The sequence below is a fragment of the Caloenas nicobarica genome, chromosome 5 (genome assembly GCF_036013445.1).
Source record: "Caloenas nicobarica isolate bCalNic1 chromosome 5, bCalNic1.hap1, whole genome shotgun sequence".
NCBI classification, from domain to species: Eukaryota; Metazoa; Chordata; class Aves; order Columbiformes; family Columbidae; genus Caloenas; species Caloenas nicobarica.
Window position 1 is genome coordinate 35,410,091 of NC_088249.1, and position 27,034 is coordinate 35,437,124.

Genomic DNA, 27,034 nt, shown 5'->3' on the forward strand with positions numbered 1-27,034 from the left:
TTGAGACTCTATGGTCGTGGGGGGTGCCGTGCTGGCCTATCGCGTGCGGAGGAGCCGGAGCGGGGCGGGTTGGCGCCTGCGCAGTGGCACGGCGGTGTCCAGGCGCACGCTGGAGCAGGTGCGGGGCCAGCGCGAGATTCCAGGCCGCGAGCGCAGAGCGGGACCTCCCGGCAGGAGCCAGGTAGCGCCCGCGCCGGGCGCGCGGCCTGCCCGCGGCCTGCCCGCGGCTGCGCCTGCCCGCGGCGGCGGGACGGGGCTCGGCGCGGCGGAGAGCCGGGCCCGGGCGGAATGGGAGGCGAGACCGGCGTGGCGGCTGCGGGCTCTGCAGGCCGCGCTCCCCGGGCGGGCCGGCCTGGTGTCGGCCTCGCTGTGCTTAGAGACGGGCCGTGCCCGGCCCTGCCGCGGCTGCCGGCCGCCCTGGGGCCCGCTCCCCTTCTCCGGTGCCAGAGCTCTCGCCGGTCAGAAGTTGCTCCGTTTCCGCACAGACTTGTGCGGCCGCGGGGACTTAAACCTTTGCTGAGGAGTTTCTGGCGGCTTGGAAAGGAGATTTCCAGCTTTGGCGCGGTGTTGGTCCCGAGAGTCTTCCGCAGAAGGCCAAAATAAACAGCTGGTGTCCGTAGGGAGTGGGGTAAAACGCTGTGTGTGCAGAGCAGCGTTGGTCCGCTCTTGCTTGTTGTGGTTGGGGCTTGTTGCTTTGCAATATATATTTATTGTGTCTCTCATAAGTAGACATGTAGGACTGAGTTGAGCCGCATTAAGAGGATTAGAAAAGTGAACCGTAAAGTTTTCATTTCTAATCTTGGAGTTCTTTGTTCGGTTTCAAATTATATGAAGTTGTATGAAACCTTTCGAGGAGTGTCTTTATAATCCTTTACCAGTCTGTATTTCGCCTTCCTGAAAGTTAAGGATGGAAATAAGGGTGGACCCAGTCTTCTGAATTGTGTGGCCATATGTACATAGCACTTGGCATTACCATTTTACTCTTTAAGTTCTCATAGAACTTGAAAGCATTAGTATTGCTGTAAAAATCAAGAGTAAAACTTCAAAATGGTGAATACAGCAAACCTTCTGAAGCAATAATGCATTTACTTGGCATCTTAGGCTCCTACTTCAGTAGGAAGCTTTCTGTGTAAAACTTCTAGCCATAGACAAAAGGAATTGGACTAACCTGGTTAGCAGTGATGAGTGTGTAGATTCATCATCAGGAAAATGGAGCAGTTTAAGCATTCATTCTTACCACTACATGATTATGAAGCATTAATTTTGTACTTTTTCAGTGTATAATGTTTTGGTTTTCAGGGGTTTTTTTTTCCTTCTGACTAGCAATACATTGAGAGGTGCTTTTTTCCCTTTTTAGTGCTTCATTAATGTCAGGCTAGTTCTGGCTTCTCTTCTGATTATTGCCTTTGCTTTCTTTGCTGACAGGTGGCTTCTGGAGCAGGTCTTACAGGATCGTTCCAAACATCTTGTGCTGAGTTTAGAAAGTCATCTTCTGGAGTGTAGTGTCTCTTCCTTCTCAGTACTACAGAAGCTTCACTATACCTTTTATTTTCTCAATCTCTCTCATGCTGTCTTATGCACATAGAATACTTCTGTGAGCACTGCAGACTGCTTTTGTTTTGAGTCCTCCTGTTGTGAAAAATCTGATTTAAAACTTTACACAGCCTCATAGAATTTAGATGAATGCAGGGTGTGCAGTGCCGTATTTTCACCGCTTCAAGTCTCTTGTCTACACTGTACTGTGGATAAGTACTATGACAGTTGAAGTGGATAATAAAGTCTGGGTAGCAAGCTTTTTCTACTGTACTGAAAAAAATCAGCATCTTAGCAAATCGTTGTGGTAATATTAAAATACTAGTTAATTTATTGTTTAGTTTCTATTAAAACCTAAGTATGAATTGTACAAGCCTTATCCTAATTAGCAATTTTTTGTACCAGTGTTCATTGCTATCCTCAATGGCCTTTGCTGGGTTTTTTTACCATGTTTGTAGGAGAAGGAAATGATGTACTGTGAAATAAAATCTTTGTTTCTTTCTGGTCAAATTCCAGAATGCCAGGACTAAGCTGTAGATTCTACCAGCATAAATTCCCAGAGGTGGAAGATGTAGTGATGGTCAATGTTCGGTCCATTGCTGAAATGGGAGCCTATGTCAGCCTGCTGGAGTACAACAACATTGAAGGCATGATCCTTCTCAGCGAGCTGTCCAGGAGACGTATTCGTTCCATAAACAAACTCATCCGCATCGGGAGGAATGAATGCGTCGTGGTCATAAGAGTTGACAAAGAGAAAGGTATTTGGGGATATTGTGGGCTATATAGAGATTGAATTCATAGAAAGAAATACACGTAAAATGGGGAGCTTTGGTATTCATTGGTTTTGCCAGTGGTTCTTTTTTAAGACACTTAAGCAAAACACACCATCATCATGCCATCTGATATTTATAATCATTCTTCCCTTCCTCTGTGTCCTTTGGGACTTTGCTTAATGAAGGTCAGTCACATCAGTAAAGATTTGCTTAAGTGCGTCCTCACCAGCTCAATGTTTGATCAACAAACCATAGTGAAGTCGCATTTTCTTTTGATATCTGTGTAGATTTTCTAAGTCTTAACTGAAGAGAAAGATTATCTGCTGTAGAGATAAAAATCTAAATGGTGAGCATATAATGCTCACAGTACATCCTGTTCATTGAGAAGTCTTGAACCTTGGCTATAAAATAGATGACATGTATGTGTTATTGACTACACATTAATTCTGTAGGTTACAAGTTGAGATTTTACGGGCAACTTTGTCTTTTCCTCTGTTCTGAACATTTGAATCTTTTACTCTAAATGTTTTTTTTAATATATTTTTCCATTTAGAACATGTTGGATTTTGATAATACTGTTCCACGCAATCTTTAAAATCTATATCCACGTATAAAGAAATAATAAAAATAAACACCGAGCACATCTCATAGAAACCTGACTGTTGGTATGATGTTTCTCAAGTAATAGGCTTTTCTAGGATACTTCTAAAACTGCAGTTAACTTTGAGATTAAGTAACAAATGATAGGGTAAGGAAAAGCAGAGAGGACAGAAGCAGCAGAAGAAACTTATTTCAGATAGATCTGAAGTGAAATAACTTTCCAAGCATCTCTAATGAAAGAATATTTCCTCTTACAAATTCATTTTGTTCTCTTGATAACACAGGAACATATCTGGAATTCACATAGTGGCCTTCTATTGAATCTTTTGGGGAACTCATAATTTGTGAGAAGTAGGTGGAGGCCTTTTCAAATTTACTAAGAGATGGTTCAAAAGAACTTTTTTCACAGACAGTTCTCCCAAAAGGTTATCCAAGGAGTTAGTCAGAATTTGAGGACAGGCCTACTTTAGTAGGAAACTGTTCAGAGCTAAACTGATGGAGTGCCATCCTTGAATGAAATTGAGTTGAGCATTACAAAAATATGTATCAAACTTGCTTCTTTGTATGCTGATATGATTTTTGCCAAAATTCAGTATAGCAACATAAAAATTAGTAACTGCTGAAATATCATGAAAATTTCTTCTAAGTTTGCAGATAAAACATTAAGGCAGTAATTTTAAAGAATGCTGTACAAAACATTTGCTATTCTAAGTATTCACAACTGAAAGAATAATATACTAATTGGATCATAATTTGATCAAGTTCATTAAGGTTTGGTTTTGTTACTTTATGTGGCAACAGACAGGGATAGTCTAGGCAAGAGACAAATCCTGAGCCAGAGTATTTGTTCTTTATGCATTTATCTTGTGAGAATGCGCAACGCCTGACACTTTCAAAATGGTTTTCCCCAATAGGTTATATTGACTTGTCAAAAAGAAGAGTTTCTCCAGAGGAGGCAATTAAATGTGAAGACAAATTCACGAAATCGAAGACAGTAAGTTGCTTTGCTATATTCAGGCACTGTGTATTTCCAGCTTCTTTCCTGAGCAACTAAAGTGCACAGACATAGGATAATATGCAAATATGTTCTCATTTATTAGGCATACTCTGATTCTTATTTACCCCTGCAAATATATATATATAACCAGTTCATTTGTCCATGAGTGGTCTGCTAAGCTGCTTCTTTATTGATGAATAAATCAAGTAAGATGTCAGTTGAAGATTTGTGTTATAAAGGTGTATATTGAAATGACCAGAAATCCAAAAGCATATGCTGGTTTAGCACACTGTGAACAACTTTTATTGAAAAGGCAGACAGGTAGTTTAAAGCACTGACTCCTGCCCTTACTACTGTGTGGTCTTATGCTTCCAAGTAGAAGGCTTACCATTAATTACTTTTGGTTCTAAATTTTTGTCTGGTTTTGGCATTTGTTTGGGGGTTTTTTAACATTTCTTTTGTGTTCCAGGTTTACAGCATCCTTCGCCATGTTGCTGAAGTCTTGGAGTACACTAAGGATGAGCAGCTTGAGAGTCTATTCCAGAGAACTGCCTGGGTATTTGATGACAAGTACAAGAGACCAGGATATGGGGCTTATGATGCATTCAAGCATGCAGTCTCGTAAGGACATCTTTTCTACTTCTAGGGGTTTATTTTGTAATTGCAGAGAAGTATTTCCTGGAATAGATCCAACATAATGTTGTTTTGGGGATTTGTTTTGTTTTGTTTTCAGAGTTAATATGTAGAATGTGCTGGTCAAGTAAACCTAGTAGACTTTTACATCAGTCTTCCAGTTGCTTATTGTAGGTTTCTCTGTCTTATTGATTTCTGCAAGTTCCCAATGCTCTTGAGAAAAAGGCTCAGAGACAACTTGTTTTTATCCATCCTTGAGTCTGCTTCTCTGTGTGTATCAGGTTTGTAAAAGCAGTAATTGAATTTGATGTAGAGAACTACTGAAGCATGGGTGAATTTGTTTGACGTATAAAAGAAACACGATTACAAACACTGGAGAGATTTCTGTTGCTACATATGAGCCTGTGACATTTCTAACAGAAGAAGCGGCACTGATCTTGGTTTGTCTGTCAGAATTTGCCTGTTCTCAGTCCCAAGCACATGTTATCAAAAATATCCAGCTCTGTGTCTGAAGATATTTCTACTCTCAGCTGACTGTCACTGTTCCACTGCACAGGCAGAGTTTTTCTTTTTTAAATGCAACAAGATGGCTTGTTATGTCTCTATACTTAAATAATGGGAAGGGGATAATGAACTTAGAAATTGAATTATGAACAGAAAAAGATGGAAATTTTGATGCTAAGGGAATACGCATTTAGATTGGTCTTTTTAATTATATTTGATATTTTAATTTGCTTTCAGAATTAATCTATTTGGTTTCCCCCTAAATATTCTGTAATGAAATTGGCAATCCAGAAGTCTATTTCTGAATAAATATTTCCAATTTTGCTTTTTTTTGGTAGCAGATAAACCTATGAGTAATGAACTTGTGTTGAACACTAGATGGCAGTAATAACATTTTAGAAATTGTGTTTACTTTAAGCAATGGCACTTGGTAGCATTTTCATTAGCTTAAAACCATCTCTGTGATTTTGGGGAAGAGACAACATGAATCCTCACTTAGACTGGATGTGTTCTGTTTCATAGAACAACAATTACTTTCTAATGGTAGCAAATTTACTGGTTATGGGGAAATCTGGGCACATTGCTGAAGAAGGAATTCCAGATCGTTCTGTAACTGATAAATACTTAGTTAAAAACCTGTATAGTAGAAGAATAAAAATCTGTAGTTACACTGGCTGTTTAAGCTTCTCTTAAACTCAGAAAAATTCCTGAACAAACATGCCATTTTTTGCTCATCTGCCATTCAGTTTGGAGCACAAATTTCTGAAAATCTCTGTTCTCAAAACATGTTTCTGTCAGTAATGTCTTAAGACTTCTGACAATGGACTGCAATTTTTATTTATTTCTGCTGTGCTCTTACATAAAGCTATAGTGGTTGAGCAGAAAAATGTGGATATTACTACCTTCCTATGCTTGTTTAAGTGCTTGCTGGAGGCTTAGTGTGCCCTCTAAGGATTTCATTTGCTATCTGTTTCTCAGTACCAAGGATTAGTGGTTTGGGGTTTCACACAGCAGGATACCTGTGGCAAAATTTTAAAGTATATTTGCCCTCTGATCAGTAAAAATTAGATATCCAGGACCTATTTGTTGGAAGCCTACCAAATGCTCAGGAAAGTAACTCAAAGATTTAACAGAATAGATTGTAAACGAAGAAGCAGAATTCGTATAATCGCTTCCATCACAAGTCCATGTTTTTGATGTGTTAAAAAACTGTCATTTCTGGATTGTTTGCTTGTGTTTGGCCCTTCTACTATCTATAGCCAGTATATAAAATTATGAAAGATGACATTTTGTTAGAAGCAGAGACCAATCTCCTGTATTGCCTCTTGGTTTTTGGATCATATGAGTTCATGTTTTCCTGCTAGTAGTATTGTAGGTGATCTGATATTGCTTTTCAGAAAACTGCAACTCCTGTCTCTGAAGAACAGGAACCATTTTTGTGAGGAGCTTTTTGGTTATGGTCTTTGTTTCAGTTATATTTTGGATGAAATTAATGTAGTGATAAAGACAATTGACAACGCATCCTCAAAGAAGAGCTGCTAATTTATATGGATAAACAGCAGAGGAGTTTGCCTCTGCGATCTCCAGATTTTAAACTCTTAGCTTATGATCTAGAAAACTTTATTCTTTCTTTAGCCAGTAATGTAGGCAGCAGATAAGTATCTCTCTGTGATCTAGTCACTGTTAAAAAGGAGTGCAGAATAACAAGGAATGAGTATAGGTTACTTGGCAGAATGAAAAAAATCCTGTGTGTGAATGAAACGCTAAAATAATTCAAAAACATCAGATTCATCTTGGATTCTCTTTCATGCAATATGAGTTTGTTTTCGCATTGGAGGGAAACATAAATACCAAGCAGCTAGATATTTTTCTCACTCTGTGTATCATGTACAAATGGAGCTGGGCAGAAGTCATTAAATTTCTTAAAAAAATAAAATAACAATTCGGATCTTTCCAGCAACAGATTGAGTAAACGGCTTTTCTGCTTTGTTGTTAAATCCTTCCAATTCAAAATATTTTAGAAATAGATGTGTTTATTTTCTTCCAGTGTTTCAATGGACTCTTAAGAAATTTCCCTGTTTTTATTGCCTGGTAGATCTTTAGGATTGTGCATAATAATATTGAAATAGTACCGAAAGTTAATGTTATTTTACAGTCCATTCCAGTATAACTTGTGTAACGTGGCTTTGTTTGGCTCAGAGACCCTACGATCCTGGATAGTCTAGATCTGACAGAGGAAGAGAGGCGGGTATTGATTGACAATATTAACAGACGTCTGACCCCACAAGCAGTCAAAATCCGAGCTGGTGAGTTATTTCCAGGTGTTCATTGAACGCGTCTGGACACTTCAGTCAAGTTAGCATATCTCGTTGCAAACTATAAGCTCAGTTTAAACTAGTGTTAGTGATGCCGATATTTGAGTGGAACTGTTCTTCCAGAATTAAGACATCTTAATCAAAGATTGCTTGCAGAATGCCTACGTGGATTCTCTAAGTCTGAGGTGGTTTGGCTTTTATCTTTTCCCCCAAACTGCAGATTCCTTGGGACACAAAGTACTTGTTCTGATATGTAATGCAGACTATCATATTGCACTGGTACACAGTTAAATTAAATATTTTAAAGTTATTTTTGCATCCACGATATTCCTTTTCATTATTCAAACTGTTAAATTCTTTGGTTCCCTAACGGGTTGATTGATCAGTACAACTGGGTCATGTGTCTTAGCCACTTGTCCATGAACATGTGAAAATAGTTCTGACTTTCGTCTGGGTGTATCTCTGACTGATTGGTTGCAAACCATTCAGCAGGAATATATTAGCTGAAGCTTAGCATATCTCTACTGTATTCATAAAGCCAGTTTGTCTCATATTAGCTCAGTGCAGGCAGAAAAAACACATGCCTGCACATCTTAAGAAGGCATACTTTAAAGCTGTAAATGTGGTTGTACAGCTACCTGAACAGCCTAAAAGCATGCTTGCCGTTAAACAGATAGTCAATGTAGCAGAGTCACATTTTTTAACCAGACTGAGAAACTGTCTCTGCCCTGCAAGGGTATATTGAAGAGCATTAGCATTTGTTGATTACTGTGGAGATAAGCCGTGTCCACATGACAGTGGAGTCAAGGCGAGAGTGCAAAAAGTAGGGTAATGAAAAATTCCTTACCTAGTGCTTTAGATCACCATGTGTTAGCATAGACTTCAAAAATGTAAGTGGATTTTGATTGCCATGAAGAATGAAATTGCTAACATAAATAGCACTTCATTAGTTTTGAAAATAAAATTACTTGACAAGCAAATTCTCTTATTCCTTCATCTTGGCTATTTTGTTGGGATGGTCTAAGTTGTTTTTAATTTTGTCTTCAAAGCAAGCGTAGCAATTCTCCATTGGCTTGTAATCTCATCCTGAGGCTGACTGGGATGCTCTTCTGTAAATATGTTTGTGATAGCTGAGAATTAACAGGTTGTTGTTGGTCACCTGGAAGTGAAACTAACTTTTCTGTGTAGCTTAAGTCTTGCACCATTGCTACATAGGTAAAGAACTCTTTATCTTTAGACTAATCAGGGTATTACAGATATGACTAGCTTTAGTCTATGCCTTGATTTCCAAACATCTACAAAAAGCTATAACTATATGTTAACATAACTTAATAAAATAAAAGTAATTCTAGTGCTCTTCAAGTGATGCCTCTGTAATTGCTGCAGAATTCCATGAATTCGTGGATGTGCTTTCCTTCAGGTTTCATTTTTCCTGACAGATCTTTCATTTTCTCCGATATCTATTGCTTTTATGTTTTCATCTCTCCACGTGAAATACGTAATTATTGCCAATGAGTTTATTGGGTGAGAGGTGCGTGAATGTGGGTATATTATTTCATACCTTGGCTTTTCAAAGCACAATGTAAAATGTACATCTGAAGAATTTCTGAAGACTTAACTTACAAGTCAAGAAAGCAAAATACCTTCCTCAGCTACTGAGACTCACATTGTGGATAAACATCAGATGCTAAAAGGCTTTACTAAAGCTTAGGTTAACAAGCTTTGAAGATTCTACAGCTCTTGGTAACTGAAGTTTTATTATTTGTATTCCTCTGTCCTAGATATTGAGGTTGCCTGTTATGGTTATGAAGGCATAGATGCAGTAAAAGAAGCTTTGAGAGCTGGCTTGAACTGTTCCACAGAGAACATGCCCATTAAAGTAAGTGTCTGTCTTAATAGTGAAATCAAAAGCAAAGTTCCCTGATGCCCTCAGGTACCAGGAGCACAGCAACTGCAATTGCCACAGTCATGTAGCTGAAGCTGGGCAGCAGTGTACCTGATTTCTGGCTCTCCTCTAGCAGGTCTGTAGCACACTTCCTTTCAGCCGTGTGCTGACAGTTGTTCTGAGACTGCGCTGTGGCTTCCCAGGTTCAAAAGCTGTATTTATTCTGTTCGATTTATTGAAGTCTAGTATTGGCACACTACACACCTACTGCTCCTTTATGTAGCCTTAGGTAGGGAGCAACAAATTTTATTTTCAGATGTAAGGTTATGTAAGAAAATGAATGTTTGATCCATGTATGTTTGAGTGTTGAGTAGAATGGCTACTGTACCCAGGCCTAGTTTTCTTCTCTAGCAGTTTTAGGATATTGAGTGCATCACTGAATAAGTGTTTTCAAAAAAACTTAGAAATACTTCCTTCTTAGAACATGGTTTCTTGTAACAAAAGTTTACTTTTCCAGTCATCTTACAAAAAAAAAATCGCATATATATATATTTATACATACAAAAGACATGGTCTCTAAATTGTTTGAAAAATTATGTGGTAAGCTGTTTTACTGATCAGCAAAGTGGACACTCTCTGCTTAACAATATTTGTCTAAATATACTATGTAGAAATAACTGATGTTGATTTTGGAAATCAGGTGGGCCATGTACTTTCCTGTCTGCTACTTCTGTCTTAGTTGTTTATACTTCTAGAAAGGGGTTTTCTAATGGAAAAATGTTTCTTCTTCTGTGAATTGTACATTCAGAACAGCATTGCTCACTTTGCTTTTGAGATTTTTCTTTGGTTTTGTTACTGAGTTTGCTTTTTTTTTTCCTCCCTCACTTATCCCTACGATGTGATAGATTAATCTGATAGCCCCTCCTCGTTATGTGATGACTACTACAACACTGGAGAGAACTGAAGGACTGTCTGTTCTAAATCAAGCCATGACTGTAATTAAAGAAAAAATTGAAGAGAAGAGAGGAGTCTTTAATGTGCAGATGGAGGTAAGAACACGTGACATTCTAAAAGGGTATTTTCTTTTTCCCTTGCAACATTTTTAAAGCAGAGGGAAGTCAGTAGTGCTAGGAGAAATTTTAGCAAAAGAGTATTAAGAAACTAAAAAAACTAAACTTCTGTGTTCTTAAACAAATGACAAAAAATTCTAATTTTCGTGGGTTTTTTGTGACTTCAGGATGTACTTAATCTCTTGCTCTTTATGTAGAATCAGAGCCTGCAAATGTATGTGGTCTTTCTTAATGACAGTTCACCATGTGTTGTTTTTTTCCAGCCTAAGGTGGTTACTGACACAGATGAAACTGAGCTTGCAAGGCAGTTGGAAAGACTGGAGAGGGAAAATGCCGAAGTGGATGGGGATGATGATGCTGAAGAAATGGAAGCCAAGACTGAAGACTAAATATTCTGGAGTATTTAGAAGAGACAGACCACATGAATAATTAGAGACCCCATTGCAAACACTCTGGACTAAATGTTTCTAATATTGAAAACTTCAAATGCAGATACTTAAAGTGTTTTACTCTTTTAGAAAAGACCAATATGTGAAAGGCTCTTCTAAATAACATTTGATGAAGCAGTTTTCACAAATTCAGGCCTTCAGGGGGAAGCTGCCTAGTCAAATTCAAGACTCAGATCTGGCCAGAGGGAGGTTGCAGGCCCATGATTAACGTCATACATAACAATTCCTAATTGGGGATTACAGCTCAGTGCATCTGTTACTGAGCTTTCCTGAGAGCACCAAAACCAAGCAAGCTGAACAGTTCTATACAAAATGTATTTGAGCAAAAATTCAATAAATTTCTGGGCTGTGTAACTCCAAGATTTTTTTTTTCTCCTTTGTTGCATAGCCTAGAGTGGTATGAATATAAAACCTGGAAGGATATGATCAGTGGATGACTCCCCTTTAACACTGAAAGGGCTTTCTTTTGTTTGCTTTAAATCAAGCTGCCAATGTGGAACAAAATGTTGTTGTTGCAAGTTTGTTGATGCAGACTTGTTTAAAATAAATTTCCTTTGTTTTTTATCTGCATTTGAGAACTTGAAAATTTCGGACATAGCTTGTTACCATTCCAATAAACATAGCTAATAAATGAAAAATCATGTATAGTTGCATTTTGCTCCATTTTGCACCTTTAGGTGAATATAGCAGGAGCTTTAATTAGCTTACTTGTACTTCAACATAGGCAGTGCTGTCCTCTGAGCTCACTGCTGCATGACCTTCAATTCTGCGTACCCTAAATCTGGTTTACATTGAATTGAGCTATTCGCTATAGAAACAACTTGTTTATCTTCTCTGAAGAAGAGAAACAAGATGTGTTTTCCATGTTGAAGTGTAAAAGAAAGAAATACATCCGGTTTTCCTTGTCTGCAGAAATTGGAAGGGAGAGTTGTTTTGTTTGAGTAACCTTTCCAGATTGCTTGATTTTTAAACATTTATATATTTTTTTTACTGTCATGTCCCATATTGTACATCTGCTTTTTTTCATAGTATTTTGTGCTGCCAGAGGAAAAATTCATAAATGAAGCTTTGAGCCTTAACTAGGAATTCTTAATATCACTACAGTACAAACAATGTAATTGCTACTTGGTGTTGCCACAAAAGGCAGTCACAACAGGCATATCTATTTCAATCCATGCTTGGTTGTCAGAGAAGTTTCACGTGTACTCAACCAAAAAAGTTAAGTAACTTCTAGTCTTTGCAGAATGTTGGAAAGTAGCCGAATGTGTCATCACAAAATGAAAAACCAAATCTTTGGGGTTATTTTATGGTTATTTTCTCAAATCGTTCTCTTCTCAGAAGCTTTATAAGATAACCTTGTCATGGCTTGGAGGTGTGATGTTAGTATCCTGTTTGAACAGCTCTTCCAACTTTGCCCATTCACTAAAATAGTGATTTGTCTTCCATTAAACACAACACGTGGATACTCAGACAAAAGAACATAGTGTTTAAAAGCTAAAAAGTTGCCATGTGATCCGTATGCCAAAATAATGCTATAAAGCAAAGCACTGAAAAATGACCCACCTGTTATTAGGGGGTTACAATTACTATCATCTCCAAGAGCTGTTTTGGTCTGTTAATAGGTGAGCATCATTTCTGCCAGTAACTTGGGCAAAAGTTTGCTAAACTTGTTCAAGTAGCTACAGGAACTTTTCTAATTAGAGCCTCAGTGTGTTGATGTATACAACTCTGTGTCAGTTTTGAGTGCCTGAAAAAAATTACTGAGATGGTGAGGACAGTAACAAAGCAGTCGAAGATAAATGCGTTTCAGTCACTTGTTACCGTGGCAGCTAAAGTCAGGCTCTCCTGTTGCCTGAGTGGATTTTAACCAAGAAGCTTAAATAAAAGGTTCAAGACAATTTAGTGGATATTTGTCATGTAGCTGGAAGGAGCAGGTCTAAGAGGGCTGCTCAGGTGTGTGTAAGGGAGCGCTGCATCTGCGAAGCCAGCGCTGGGTCTCAGCTGTGCTGCATCACTTGCTGTGACTTATGGATCTTCAGAAGTTGTTGAGGTGATACAGTCTATCTCAACTGGTCTCTTCTGTATGTGTGGAACTGCATTTGCTTACCAAGTGCTTAAAATACAGGGCCTTGGGGTTTGTTTGTATGTCTTTGTCCAGTTGCCAAAGCGAGGAAGCGTGTTCTGGCTGTTCATTAGCGACTGTGCTGTTTACTCAGTTGTAATTGCAAGGCCAAAATCTCCACTTGCACTGGTGCAGTCAACTGAAGGAACAGGTATACCTGTGGACAGGACTTGGCCTGATGGGTTAATTGTAAGGATCTCAGTTTGACTTTCATATCCTGAATTAATTTTGTAAAATGGGCAGCTCGGAAGCAGTTTTTCTTGTAACATCTGATAAGGATTCATTAATACAAAAAACCTCAGAAGTGCTGGCTCAGGTCAGGCACACAGAGTCCTGTGACACACAGCCCAGTGTCCTCTTCTGAGGGGAAATCGTGGCTGCTGCAGAAGGGGTACCCTCCTCTCTTGGGGCTGTTGTGGTTTGTTTTTTAAGTACAGTGACAATTCCTTGCTGTTTTCTCTGATTCTGGCCTTCAGTGTTTTTTTAGATGCAGTAGAACTGGCGTGTTGCTCTTCATAGCGGAATCTGTGCTTTGATGTTTAATTTCTGATAGTTTTTTGTTCCAGAGTATAGGCAATTAAACAATGATTTTCAAACACTGCCACCTTTCTACAGTTAATTTTTAAAATGCTCTTATGTCAGAATACTTTTAAACACTTGTCATCTTTCACTTTTATCTAGAACTATTTAATCATTTTTTATTTTGATGTGGTTTGTTTTCATCTCCTTTCATCTCTAATCCACTAAAGGAGCTAAATATTGAATGGTGTCCTACAGTAGAGGGCAAAGTCGTAGCATCTTAAGAGGCTGCTTTGAAAAAGCCAAGTTTATGTGACACTGTCCACATGATGATACACGATGGGCATTGCAGAACATGCGACAGAGGTTGTCCAGCTGCTCTTAATCGGCTGTCTGTGGCTTTGTGAGGGACTGGCCTGGAGGTGCCAGCAATGTCTGTCCCGTCAGCCAGCTGAAACAGCACGGTCTGCGCTCAGAGCCAGCTGCTCCTGCCCTTCCCTTCAACCCTGAGTAGCATCTTGCGGTGCTGGCGCCTGCAGCTGCCACTCCGGGCAGCCAAATGGAAATTCTACAGCATATCAAGTATTTGGGGGACACTTTGAATGGAAAAAAAATGTCAAGCACTCAACCGTGCTTTTTTCTTAAAATACTACACTGACGTGTGGAAAGCACTCTAAAAAGGATCTGAGGAAACAGACAGTCCTCCCTTCAGTGAGCTTCAAGTCCCACAGACTTGATACAGAGCTCCCGAGGTTTTTACGGATCAAAGTATGTCCTTTTCCACCCACCGACTTCAGTGCCAGAACTTGCCTTCCCAGCACGTGTGAATACAGCAACCCAGGTCTCCTGGTGCGTTTTACACTATGTGACCCTGAAAGGTGTACATTTAGTCAGCCTCAGGGAGCAATGTAGGTAGGGGCAGTTTGTTAGCCTTGAGTAATTGCAGAATGTGACAGAGGGAAAGGGGTATGTATATGATAAATATCCAAAGTATTGAAGAAATATTTTGAAGTAGTGAAGAAATGGAAGGCTCTAGATTATAAAAATTAGTTGATACAAATCCTGTTGTTTAATGGCCAGCTACAGCAATGTTTGTTTCACCATTCACTGGCAGTTTAACATAAAATTCTTTGTTGCTAATGGTAATTTTGTCAAGACCCATCTGCAGGGTTGTGGGTGGTCTGCATGTTGGAGAAAATGAGTTCATTCAGATGAGGGCTGGTTATGGTGCAATTCTGAGATCACTGAGCAAGAGCCCCCGGCAAGCTTCTACCTGCCCTCACTAGCATGAAATTATCTCACCCACCCTGTTACAAATCGCCTGCAGTAACAAGCTGAACAAGGTGAAGTCAAACCTCAAATACCGAACAGTGGAATGCTGTGTTCCTGGAGCTGGGTATGTAAAGAGTGCATCTCCAGGAAAGGCACACAGCGGTCTCTTGTGTACCTAGACTCAAGTTTTCTTTTTTCTCAAGTTTAATTCTGATGTACGCAATACTGTGAGCTGACACTTATTTGCCTTTTTCTGCTGAATGTATCAGGGTTTTTTTTCCCAAGATTCTGCTTCTGAGTACAACTTCTATTTATATTTATGTATCAACACAGGGATTCTTTTTTAAACTTAAATAAATACTTTCAGTTCATTTCTCATTTATTTTACCGCCACAATAATATTTTTTAAAATTACAAAAATTTCCATTGAAATACCACATACCTACAGCAAAAAATACTCCTCTAGGTGTTCTGTTAAACTTGCTGTACTTCCTTTAGGTGGCCTGAAGAACAAACATAACTGGGATATGACTTCTGCAGCCAGTTGCCTCGTGGCTGCCTGCCTTTCCCAGAGTGGCAAAGGGAGTACACTAGGAGCTACGCAGGTAATTTCCATATGGGCCGGCTGCTTTTGGAATCTCAGCCAGCATGCTTTCTCTTTCTGCAGCAGTCGGGTTTTCTAACTTCAAGGAGTGTTCAGTCACACATTGTATTTCTCATGATCTCTGCGGGACTGTTCTCTAGGTTGTCTCCAGTACATTGTCAGATTTGAATTCTTCGGTGTCTTGCTCTTCCTTACTAAAAGTGATAAAAAATAGTATAAAGATAAAGAAATTATTTATTTGTTCCTTTTCCTCGGTACATGAAAGCGTGACCAATAATCTGACTCTGTGTGCACAGACTGAGAGATACTTGAGTCACTTCGTCTTATTGAACTCCGGACTCTTTTTACATAGCAACGAGTGCTTTTGTTTATTTTTTGTACTCTACATCATGTTTCTTATCACAGCCCCTAGCCCTGCCCACATATATCACCTTTATTTTGGTACAAGTGAGGGAATGCTCACAGTACAGCAAAGAATATTGCTTCTGAACAGCAGCACTGTCTGAAATACTAAAACTGGTTTATTTCATCAGGACAAGATTCGATAAATATATCAAACATATTTATTTAAGCCAAAGTCTTAAAAAATGTAACAAACATCTAAGCTCATATTCAGACACAAAAAGGCACTCTGTTTCAGAGGTGCTCGGGAGTTACAGGAGGTCACAGCACGTTGTTCTTTGATCAGACTGCTTCACTGAAAGCCCAAATAGTTTCTTATGTTGGGACTTAGGCTATTAAGTTGAGAATCTTGGTTTATGCACCCAGAGGTTGCTGAAAGTAGAGTAGGCTTTTAGGTGCTTTGGGGCTGCTTTGGTAAAAATCAATTTCTGGCAAAAGAAATTCTTTCAAGGTTTGTAAAGGTTTCCTTGTAAACATAATATTCTATGTGTTACCCTTAGCGTGTTCTGATCTGTAGAACCCTTGTGAGACGTGTTTGTTAGATGAGAAATTTTAAGCAGCAGAGTTGCTTAGTCTGAAGTTTTGAGGGATGTGATCTTATACTTCTGCTTCTCCCTCCCATGCAATACCTGATTTGTCGTTATGTGGCTGCTTGTATTGGCCAGCTCACTTGGTGGAGGTTTTTTGCTATTCTGTGGAATTCTTCCGAGATCCTTTTTAGGCTTCCTTTTGTTTTACTTCCCGGAGGGCAGGTAACGTATCAGAGCCAGCTCAATGTTTACCTAATGTCTCATAGGTAGGAAGAGAGGGAGAAAAAAACAGGGAAGGGAGAGTGCGTCACATTGGAGGAGGAGGGCAGCAAAGAAAAATGAGTTTTCTTAAACAAATTGTGTGCAGAAGGACAGGCTGCCAGGGCTTGGGCGCTTCTCAGCGGGGGCTCGACTCTCTTCCCTGCTGGCCAAGATGCAGGAGGCAGCGGGAATCCTGAAGGAGGGCTTCCTCGTCAAACGGGTAAGTGCTCCGGTTCCCCTTCATGCAGTTCTGCTCAAACGTGGAAGAAGCCACTGAGCAGGGATGGGATCGAGCCAGGGCCTGTGGCAAGGCAGCCCCTTGGGTGCTGAGTTTGAGGGGCTCCTGGCAGCTCCAGGCACAAGAGCTCCTCCAGGTCTATGCAGATGCCTGCCAGAGGAGCTGCATGTGTTCACTACCCTCCCTTCAGTTTCCTCACGGCAGTGTTTACCCAGTGGAAAGTGAATTAGCTATCAGGATTACTCAAGTATCAGAAAGCCAGTATGTCTGCACCTAGGGCATGCCTCTGCATAAAAAAAATACCTGGCAAACGGCTACACGGCAGCAGTGGAAGTGGCCATGGGAGGATGGAAAGAGGGAAGATGTTTTGACAGTCTCTGAAGATAGTTTGTGCCGCCTTTAGCAGCCCAGCTCAGCAGGGTTTCCCATTTCATAGGAGAGGATGGAGAACAGACTATCCTTTTTGAAGGGGATCAGAGCAATGCAAATGTAGAAATGTGTTTGAAATAACTTATTTCTTCCACACCCCTCAAGCTGCACTATAAGAAAATTTTAGCCAAAATGTGGAGAAAAGAGCTGAAAGATGGTGTCACAGGTTTCAGCCTTTCCAGCACTTCTCCCTGTAGGACCAAGTCGGTCATAGCTGGGACACGAGGGCAACTTAGCAAGGGGCATAAGCTGCTTTTAGTACCAAGACCTTGTCTCAATGACTTATATGGTCCTTGACTGCCCACCAAAAACGTGATTCAAAGGTACGTTCAAAGCTTTGCCACGCCTTGGGAAGTGACTTTCTATAGTACGTGGCAGTGCCTCTGGTGCTGACATGAAGGTAATCCTGGTCAGGAGCTCTCCCGGCAGCTGCTGGCCATGTGAAGCTGTTCTTTATGCGGAGAAGGGCTGCACAGCCCAAGCTGTTCCTCGTCCTCCCTTCTGCAGCCAGCGCAGAGCAGTCCCAGCTCCTGCTCTCCTCTCTGGGCTACGGGTGTATACGATGGGAAGCCAAGGCACCAAGCGTGCGAGGGGAATAGGTTGTCGGCAGCACACTGTGCTGTGAACGCCAAAAGTCTGTACAGCATCACCGAGACACACAGTTGGATAGGAAGGAGGCCACGAAGAAGACAACTAAAGAAAACTGAGGGAGAACAGAACAAAGCATCCAGAGAAAATTATGAAGGGATGAGAACAGGTTAAAAAAAACCAAAACAGACCTTTCTTAAGAAGAGAGCAGAAGCAAGGAGATGATCTAAATGCGTTATAAATGACTGAATTATGTATTTTAGTATGTTATAAATATAACATAAATGTGTGGAAGTCAGGTAAAGATGAAGAAAAAAAAGGTAAAGCAACCTCTTGAAAAAGAGGACATTTCCAAGACGGAAAGAAAAGAGCCATAGCAAAGAACATGCTCTCAGGAAAAATAGCCAAGGGACTTTACAACAGGTAAAAGAAATACTAAAGAAGGCAAAGGGAGGGAGAGAACACACCCAAGTTAGATAAATTGCATTTAGTATAGACTAGAAGACGTTAGATCTAAACCGCCCTGGATTTTAGAGACTCATTACCGCACCTTTCCTTGGAAACTGCTGGTTTTCCCCTTTACTCATGGAAAATTAATGAGCTTTGATTCCTGCCACAACTGGACCTTGCATGTTCCTTCCGTCTAGCTGCGCCCGCCCTCTCCCGGGCGTCAGAGCTTTCCCCTCGCAGCGCGTTGCCCGCTGGCTGTAATGCTCCATGGCCTGTGGGAACGCCAGTCAGCTCCCCTCGGCAGCCGGGCCGGACAGGGACGGTGGCCGTTTGCACAGGGGGAAGAAGACGTGGTGTCTGTGTTCTGGTATAGCCCAGGAGGCATTCAACAGCAGCCTGCCTTCATTCTTTTGCCGTTAGTATTTCCTTTACAGGAAACGGTAGCACAGGGAATGTGCAGGACAGAAATGAACCACTCGTTAGCAGCAAGAAAGGATATAAGGAAAAGCCAAGGCACGCAGCAAAGTGCTCTCAAAACCACTCGGCATCTACAGCCACGTCAAAATGACAAAGAACGAAAGAAGTTTGTCTCCAAGGGGCCTCGCATATTTTGGATTTAGCCCTGTTCCAGACTAGTGCTGTCAGCGGGCAGGTGTGCACCTAAATGACAGCTCTTTGAGATAATTCATGTGAGCTTTTGCAAGAAACAATTATTGCCAGCAAAGAAGTTGTTCTTGCTGAAGGAAGAGCAAAGCACCTTTCTACTGCTCCACGATTTTATAATGAGGGAGCTGTGCTATTTTGTTACTAAAAACGTGTACTTCAGGGAGAACAGAACTCCTGATGGCTTCTTGTGTTTCTTTTCATACAGTTTCCTCTTGGTTTTTGGTATTTTCACAACCAAAAAAAAAAGAAGAAAAAAGTAATTCCTCAATGCTTGTGTTGAAGTCAGCTCTGTGGATTTTTTTCCTCTCTAGGGACATATTGTTCGCAACTGGAAAGTGAGATGGTTCGTCCTGCTTCAGGATAAGCTGCTGTATTACAAAATTGAAGGAGGCAAGAAGGAGCCTTCTCCAAAGGGCAGGATCCTTTTGGATGGCTGCACTATTACTTGTCCATGCCTGGAATATGAGAACAGACCGGTATGACTTGAAAAATGTATCCCTCTTCAATGACACTCACTTTCTAACTTCTCCCTAGTCTTTTCCTCTTCTCCTGACTTCTTTGATTACAGCAACCAAATCACTGGGGTGTTTCCAGAATTGGGTCCACCCAAAAGCAAGCTGCCGTTACCAACATAACCAGGACAAGCAATGAACTCCTTCATTGTGTGTTTGCTGTTCCCTATGCCCAAATCTGGGTGACAGCCATTAACAAAAGAAAAATGTCCCACTCACAGTGGGAAGAATAAATGTAAATGCATCAGCCCAACAGTGTGTGGAGAGAGGAAGTACACAACTCAATAAAATTTGAGGAGGATGGGAAAAAAGAGAAACTTACCCTCTATGGTAGTTGCCTTAAACTCTGGCTGTATCCATGGGTGCTCATGGGCAGCCAGGTCAGACTCACTTTTCCTTCTCCAGTGGGACATTCCTGCTGTGGAAAGTTTCCAGCAGGAGGGCTCTGGAAGGGAAAGTGCCGCTTGTGCTCCTGCGCTCACGCGTGGGCAGTGGCAACGCAGACTTCCTCGAGTGGGACCAGAAGGGAAATGACTCTGGAAGTTGGTGACTATTTCAGAACTTCTCATGGCAGGAAGAGCCTGGTGAGAGTTTGTAGTTGTTGAGTAAACTAGAGATCTGGGTGTGAAAAGCTCTGTAGTCAGCAGCATACTCCTATGTAATCCAGTGTCTGGGTGGTCTGCTCCCTTTTAAGTACCACAAGCTCCATGCATGCAAACCATGCTTGGAACTGAAAACCACAGGGATTTGAGGCAGGGGCAGGAAGCAAAAAAACCTAGAGTTGTGCCCACCATCCTTCTGGCCAAGAATTGCTCTGTACTGCTCAGGTGGGATGCTATATCAGACTCATTTGTGTTACTTGGGCCAGTGCTAAAAGAAGAAAAATGCAAGTGAAGGACAACAGCTAAATGACGTTATTGCTTCGCACTTATTTCTCCACAGCTACTCATCAAACTAAGGACAAAAACCAATACAGACTATTTCCTTGAATGTTGCTCCAGGGAGGAGCGAGACTCTTGGGCTTTGGACATCACCGGAGCTATTCATGCTGGTCACCCGGTACAGGTACAAGAGCTTCACAGAATGAAGAACTCTTTCAAACTGCTAGAGAAAATCAGCCTCCAGTAAGTGTAACCGCTTTCTCCATCTGCTATTCCTGCAGTTTGCAAAGCACACAAGCTGATGGATGGGGGGGTCAAGGGAAGCTCCCCTCTGCACAGATCCACTGCCTTGTGGCCAGGAGCCTCTAAATTGCCTGCTCTGCCCTAGGTTTGCACATACTTTTACCAGGGTACGGGAATTCACTTTTTCCTGATGATTGTTTTTTGGGAGTATGTGGGTTCTACACAGGCACCTCGCTGCTGGCTTGAACACCTTCCTAGTCAGCTGCTAAGGTTCTCACTGGGAAGACGTAATGTCAGGGAAAGACTGAGCGACGACATTGTTTGTGCCACATTGGTGAGCTTTGAAAGCTGGTAGCTGGAATCCAGACTAGTATTTTTAGGGTGCATCATGTTAAACAAGAGGAAACAGAGAACTGATTAAGAAATAGAAAAATTACATTAATTTAATTTTGTTGAGAAGTTAAATGGAGGCTGAGTATAGCTCAGTTTGAAGTGCTTTAACTTGAAAGATACTTTGTGGGGCATCTTGTTTAATGCTGCTATTGGGAGAATAAAGTTTTCCTATAATCGTACTTAGGACAAAACTTCTGGGGGAGTATCTAGGCTGTTTCCCATCTCTATGTCGGTAGTAATGAGGACATCCCAGGCACTGAAAGAAGTACGTGGCAATTTTTGCCTTTCTTTCTATTCTGCTAACGTTGTCCTGTGCTCTCATTTACAGACACATAGTGGAGAGAATGTGTGACAGCAGTACTGGAATTAAGCTGACCCGCAACTTGGAGCAAGGCAACAGATACAAAGAGACCTTCACAGGTACACCTACTGCAGGCAAAGAGCTTCCTCGCATCTGACACGCCACATGGCAGAGACAAGGGAACTACTGTACTGCCTTCATGGTGGTATCAGTTGTGGCCCAGTGGAAAGCACTAGTGCAGCCAAGCTCTTTGACACCTTTCTCTCTTGCTCTTTGCATATATGGAAGCACATGGTGGACCTCACACTTCTGGTCAACCTTGCACTTCATTGACAGTCTTTGTGGTGGTGCCAAAATGTTTCATCAAACGAAGACCTGTGTGGCAGAAGACCATCTGTCTCACCTTGGAAAAGCATGTTGTCTTGGTGTGAGAGCTGCCTTTCTCCCTGCAGGTTCTGCCCTAGTGGACTGGCTCATCTCCAACAGCTTTGCTGTGTCACGATTTGAGGCCATCACCTTGGCATCCATGCTGATGGAGGAGAACTTCATCAAGCCCGTGGGAGCCCGCAGCACTGAGGCCACACGCTACAGTGACCTCTCTGAGCAGTTCCTTGATGACTCCACTGCACTGTACATGTTTGTAAGTGATGCAGCTGCCACCAGAGGCACCTCCTCTGCCCCTTGTCACATGCTGGATTTGGGGCAGTGGTAAAGAGGACATGCATGGCGTGCAACCAAAGGCAAAATATGCAGCATAGGAAAGCAAACACAGAAGGAGCAGGTCTAGTCTTTTAGTAGTACTAACACTTGCACTTTTGCTGGGACAAGTAGCTACATGGATATGGAGGGATCTACAAATCACATAATTAGGCATTAAAAGGAGTGTTTCCCTCAAATGCAGTGCTGTGCCTGCATGTAACGGAGGCCGTGCTGTAGTTACACTAAAACTCCAGGCCACGGTGCATGTGTAGGCTTTACAGCTGTAGTTTGTTGCTTGTAAATCTTGGACTTACAAGGTTGAGGAGTAGGGCTATGGAGTAGAATTTACTTGGGAAATATGAGCTAAAACCAGCTCAAGGAAAATAAAATGCAGAAAATTGTACTTCAATGTGTGTTTAGATTAAAAAGAAAAGTGGAACCATCTTTTCCTTATTTGCAGGCTGAGAGCAGTAAGAAAAATATCAGTTCCAAGGAAGAGCTACAATTTAACATCTCAGAATTAAGCGGCACGATTGTGAAGCAAGGATTCTTAGTGAAACAGGTAAATACAGCCTTTGAACCTTCACTGGAAAACAAGAAAAATGACAGCTCTTCGGGCTTCCTAGAGAATAAATGTGATTTATGCGAGCGTGGCTGGACAGTTGTGGCCAGCAGAGCTAACTTGCCTGTCAGTACTACTATCAGAGATCGTGTGGTGAAGAGTATCTAGTTATAAAGAAGTGAGCTATGGAATTTGCTGCTGGGACATGACTAATTGGATGTTCTGTATATATTCACTGTATACTGAAAGGTATAAAATAGTAACAAAAGCAGAAGCCATCTCCCCCCAGCTCCAAATGCCATCTGAGGTGTTGTATTCACTTCCACGCAGATCACTGTTCCTCTGGTTTAACCTATCCCATCTGGTTAGTGTGGGCAGCTATGACATTCTGCTGGCCACAGACACATTTCAAAGCTGAGTAGACTGACTTTTGCATGAAGTGGACATTTACCTGTGGACAGTCACTCATGTACACTCTGGTGGTGGTGAGACCTGTTTTCTTCAGGCACAATTTCTTGTTGGCAGTAAGTGCTTACAGGATCCCACCCTCAGTCTACAAGATTTATTTTCTGACCCTTGCTACGTCCAAGTCGAGGATCAATCACGCTGTTTCAAAGCATAACACAGCCACCGGCAGAGGGAACGCGGCCTGCACCACATGGCCACATCTCTACTCTGGCTTGCAGTGCTGTCCTTCACTGTCAGCAGCGCAGAGGGCTCTGGCGAAAGAGTGCAGAGCTGCAAAGAACCTGAAATAATCCCCTCAGAGCACACAACCATGGGCTTTTAATCCAAGACCTGTATTTAATCTGAAATTAAGAGCAAGAATTGGGGGTATAATCAATTGCTCCTGTCGCTCTCCTGTCTTGGTTCTCAGCACAACAAAGGCAGAGAGGAAAGAATTATCATTGTATGAAGAAGGATGTTAAGCAGAAAATCCTGGGAGTTGCTAAGATGTCAGACAATATTTTTCTCTGTTGGCTCCAAAACCTCCTTTTTCAGTTCCTGTTTAGGTCTCCCCTACAGCCTGCAGGAAAATGGCCATTTCAGATGGTATTTTCTGGTGGTAACTTGAATTCTTCTGTTCTACAGGGGCACAAGAGGAAAAACTGGAAGGTGAGAAGATTTGTTTTGAGAGCTGATCCTGCTTTTTTGCACTACTACGACCCCACTAAGGTACGTGAGTGGGGAGTTAAGACCCCCAGAAATCCTCTTACAACATTTTAATGAAACTACAATTATGCTGTAAATGTTTCTTTCACCCAAATCTCCTTCTGGGTTCCTCTCTCCATTTTCTGGGGAATAAGGCCTCTCTGGCCTTCCCTGGGAGGTTATCCTTTTAGGATTTTCTATCCCTGCATCTTCCCGTCTTTTCCCCAGTGAGGTTCCTTTTCCTAAGCCAAGGGGCAGCAGTCTTCTTGGATTATTTGGTTTGGTTTTTTTGTTTTGGTTTTTGGTTTGGTTTGGTTTTGTTGCTGTACCCACACAGTCTGAGACCATGCTCCTGCAGGGATTCTTCCTGGGCTGTGATCTTTCTGGGCTGACATCCCACCACTTTAGGGTCCTACTACTACTGGGATTTTTTTACATTCTTATTCCAGCATTGAATAGGGTCTCCTTGATGCCAAAGTATTTATAGGAATTTCTGCTACTTAGTTTTAAACTTGCTCAGGGAATAGTGGAATTTATCTTCATGGATATAATGATCAATGTGAGCAACCCAGAAGGGCATGTTGATCCATCAGCCCCTGATGCATGGGGTACCACAAAGCCCAACAGGTTTCTAAAAGAACATGTATAGAAATGTTTTATGTGACTTTTAAAGAAGACATGAGCAACACAACAGTGAAAAGAGCTTATGTAGCTGGTTCATTTTTTGTTACTTGTTTCTTTGTGTTGGTTTTTTTTTGCACTGCAACTCACCTTTGTAATGCTATAAACTCAAACTGCAGAACCTGAAGATCAGACAAGAGAGCAAGCCTACTAGTGAAAACAGGCCATTTTTTTCCCTATGCAGCCTCAATGAAAAGCAGCAAGCTAAAAACTTGCAGAAATATATATATATTTTTTTAATATAGGTTGTTGTTGATAAGATGATACATAAGTTTGAAATGTGGTTGTTAGCCTACCCTTGTGCTACATCAGAGAAACATCTGAGACTCAAACAACATAGTAATGCATTTTATTACATGTCCTAACTGACTTCTCTTGTGACATGGATGTTTTATATCTGGAAAGACTGACATCGCATCTCCACTTTCATAAAAATAGTTGATGTGCTCCGGGAAATTATTCTAATGATGATATTTTCCAGATAAGCCTTATTTCCTTTCTCTTTGCAGGAAGAAAACAGGCCAGTAGGTGGATTTTCTCTCCGTGGCTGTCTTGTCTCAGCTCTGGAGGACAACGGAGTCCCAGCAGGTAAGCACAAGCCTCTAAACTTTAACACATACATATTTATGCCATAGCAATACAGTCTTTGGGTGTGGGGTTTTGCGTATGGCTGTCTGCATGCACAAGCGGGCTGGCCTTTCCTCTCCCCTTACAAGTAAGGGAAGAGGCACATCATAAAAAATCCCCGTATTGCTGGGTTGTCCACACCAGAGGGGATTTCTTAAGCGTTATTTCCGCTTATCTTGAGTATTACCCTTTTTATGGGCTTTCCTCAGTCAGAGGACCTCTGAGACAGTCCTAAGACACTAATTAATATTCCAGAGTTAAAAAACAAAGAGGAAACACCTTCTTTTTGGATGTTTAACTAAAAGTCTTGAGGTATCTCCTGATGTCATCCCTTTTTGGTGTGTCCTCTTTACTTATGCTATTACCTTTTCCTTTTTGATCTCCTAGAATCCAAGTGTAGGGGAAACAAAGCCAGCAATACAAAAAACAGTTCTGCTAGTGAATATGCGTAGCTTAGGCATCTGTCCAGAACCTCAGTCTCACAGATAAGTGTTCCTGCTGTTAAAGCAATTTGTTTTATGACAGCAACCACAATGTGTGGATGTCTAATAGGGAGCATCTTTCTAAAGACGAAAGACAAGGTCTGAAAAAGATAAGGTCTGGGGATGGGGCACAATGAGCAATAGAGCTCCTTGCTAACAGGAACTCAAAGATGGGCAGGAGCATATCTGCACAAACTGGTAGGGAGTTCATCCCTTCATTGCATAACTCAAGCAAGATTTGCCATCTAAACAGCGGCTATTTTATATATGGTGCAGAGTACACAGTAGTTCATACAGTCTATGTGAGGGGTGTCTGTGCTATGTCTATATTTTGCAGAAGGGAAATCAAAGACACAAGAGCTTTAAATGTCTTATCCATAATGAAACTGAAAGGTCTGATGCCCTAATTCACTAAATGAAAATTCTTCCCCATGAAGCTTCATATTGCCACAAAGCATTTCTCAGTGCACCTTCCTGATCTGTCACTTTTTTTTCTCTACAGGAGTGAAGGGCAATGTGCAAGGCAACCTCTTCAAAATCATCACCAAAAATGACATTCATTATTATATCCAGGCCAGCTCCAAGGCAGAGCGAGCACAGTGGATTGAGGCAATCAAACCACTGACATGAGTAAGCTGGACTACCTGACAAATGACAAGTCACACTTCTGACCGAGTTTCCTGATCTCATTGTCTGAGAGTGCTGTTTTTCCCTTAGATAGTCTATTTTTGTTATTTGTATCACCATAGCACCTAGCAATTCCTGGCAGACCAGCATCCTAAGTGCCTAGGAGTCAGGTAGATCCAGAATAATTCCCCACCAAGAACCTAGCATCTAACCAAGAGTCAGAAGACAATAGGTGGATACAGACAAATGGGGCTTTACAAAGAAACAATGAGATATATTCCAAGATGGAAGAAAATAATTATTTTGTAAAAGTATTCAGTCTATATCTGACAGATCCAGGTTGTGCTTTATCCTAAAGCAGAAATGTCTTGCTCCTTTCCCCTTTTTATAAAGGGGCTCATAAACTTCATTAGTTAAGATTGACTGAATCAAAGACATGAAAGGTCCTGGTGTCTGAGGCTGCCTTTCTTGGTATTCCACAAGAGTCTTGTGCCAGGCCACAATCCAGCTGCCAGGATAACCACTGCTGCGAAACAAAACAGGGGTCTGTCTGTCCATCCATCTGCTCTACCCTTTGGTTCTCTGTTAGGCTGGAAAAGACCAAAGGATCCTCCTCGCCAGTATATAGAATATTCTTGTGTTGGTAATGGCCCATAGCAGTACGGGATGCTGAGTATCACATCAGACCAGTGGCAGTTATTCCAGACAATCGCTGACGCTGAATACATTGGAAGAAATCACTCAGCCATAAAAGCAAGACTTTTCCTCCTGATTATCACCGTAAGTCCATTTATGTGGAGCACCATTGGGACTGAGAACTCTAACAGCAGTTCTGACTATTGCTTTTTATATTTTAAGCCATTAAATTTTCTATTATTTGTTTAGTAAACTTGACTTTGATATTGTTAAAAAAAAAAGTTTAGTGCTTTCAAATCTCCTGTTCTCTTTATACATTATTTTTCTTAGAGTGCAGTTTGAGTATATGAAAATAATGGTTTCACACACTGTAAATTTAGATTTATATAGAAACTGAG

The 27,034-nt window shown here is 41.2% G+C and overlaps 2 protein-coding genes across 3 annotated transcripts; both read left to right on the top strand.

The window, feature by feature from the left end:
- The first annotated feature begins 77 nt into the window (after window positions 1-77).
- Window positions 78-13,425, top strand: EIF2S1 (eukaryotic translation initiation factor 2 subunit alpha). 2 transcript variants are annotated; one of them, XM_065635847.1, is made up of 8 exons: window positions 78-118; window positions 2,050-2,291; window positions 3,821-3,900; window positions 4,373-4,524; window positions 7,240-7,346; window positions 9,137-9,234; window positions 10,146-10,289; window positions 10,574-13,425. In XM_065635847.1, the coding sequence occupies exons 2-8, from the start codon at window positions 2,051-2,053 to the stop codon at window positions 10,697-10,699; spliced, it is 948 nt and encodes a 315-aa protein (XP_065491919.1). In that variant the 5' UTR covers window positions 78-118; window position 2,050; the 3' UTR covers window positions 10,700-13,425. The 2 variants fall into 2 exon arrangements, with proteins under 2 accessions (XP_065491919.1, XP_065491918.1); XM_065635846.1 differs by having other exon boundaries at window positions 84-181.
- A 3,216-nt stretch (window positions 13,426-16,641) lies between these two features.
- PLEK2 (pleckstrin 2) lies at window positions 16,642-26,006 on the top strand. The gene is made up of 9 exons (XM_065636676.1): window positions 16,642-16,689; window positions 19,152-19,316; window positions 20,295-20,476; window positions 21,198-21,289; window positions 21,623-21,810; window positions 22,330-22,431; window positions 23,524-23,607; window positions 24,774-24,852; window positions 25,876-26,006. The coding sequence occupies exons 1-9, from the start codon at window positions 16,642-16,644 to the stop codon at window positions 26,001-26,003; spliced, it is 1,068 nt and encodes a 355-aa protein (XP_065492748.1). The 3' UTR covers window positions 26,004-26,006.
- The last annotated feature ends 1,028 nt before the right edge of the window (window positions 26,007-27,034 follow it).

Bases quoted from the DNA above. Each gene is read 5' to 3' on its own strand.
- EIF2S1 (XM_065635847.1), top strand. From the start codon at position 2,051: ATGCCAGGACTAAGCTGTAGATTCTACCAGCATAAATTCCCAGAGGTG. The intron at 3,901-4,372 runs GTAAGTTGCTTT...TTTGTGTTCCAG, and splicing joins AATTCACGAAATCGAAGACA to GTTTACAGCATCCTTCGCCA. The intron at 4,525-7,239 runs GTAAGGACATCT...TGTTTGGCTCAG, and splicing joins GCATTCAAGCATGCAGTCTC to AGACCCTACGATCCTGGATA.
- PLEK2 (XM_065636676.1), top strand. From the start codon at position 16,642: ATGCAGGAGGCAGCGGGAATCCTGAAGGAGGGCTTCCTCGTCAAACGG. The intron at 16,690-19,151 runs GTAAGTGCTCCG...TTTCCTCTCTAG, and splicing joins AGGGCTTCCTCGTCAAACGG to GGACATATTGTTCGCAACTG. The intron at 23,608-24,773 runs GTACGTGAGTGG...TTCTCTTTGCAG, and splicing joins ACTACTACGACCCCACTAAG to GAAGAAAACAGGCCAGTAGG.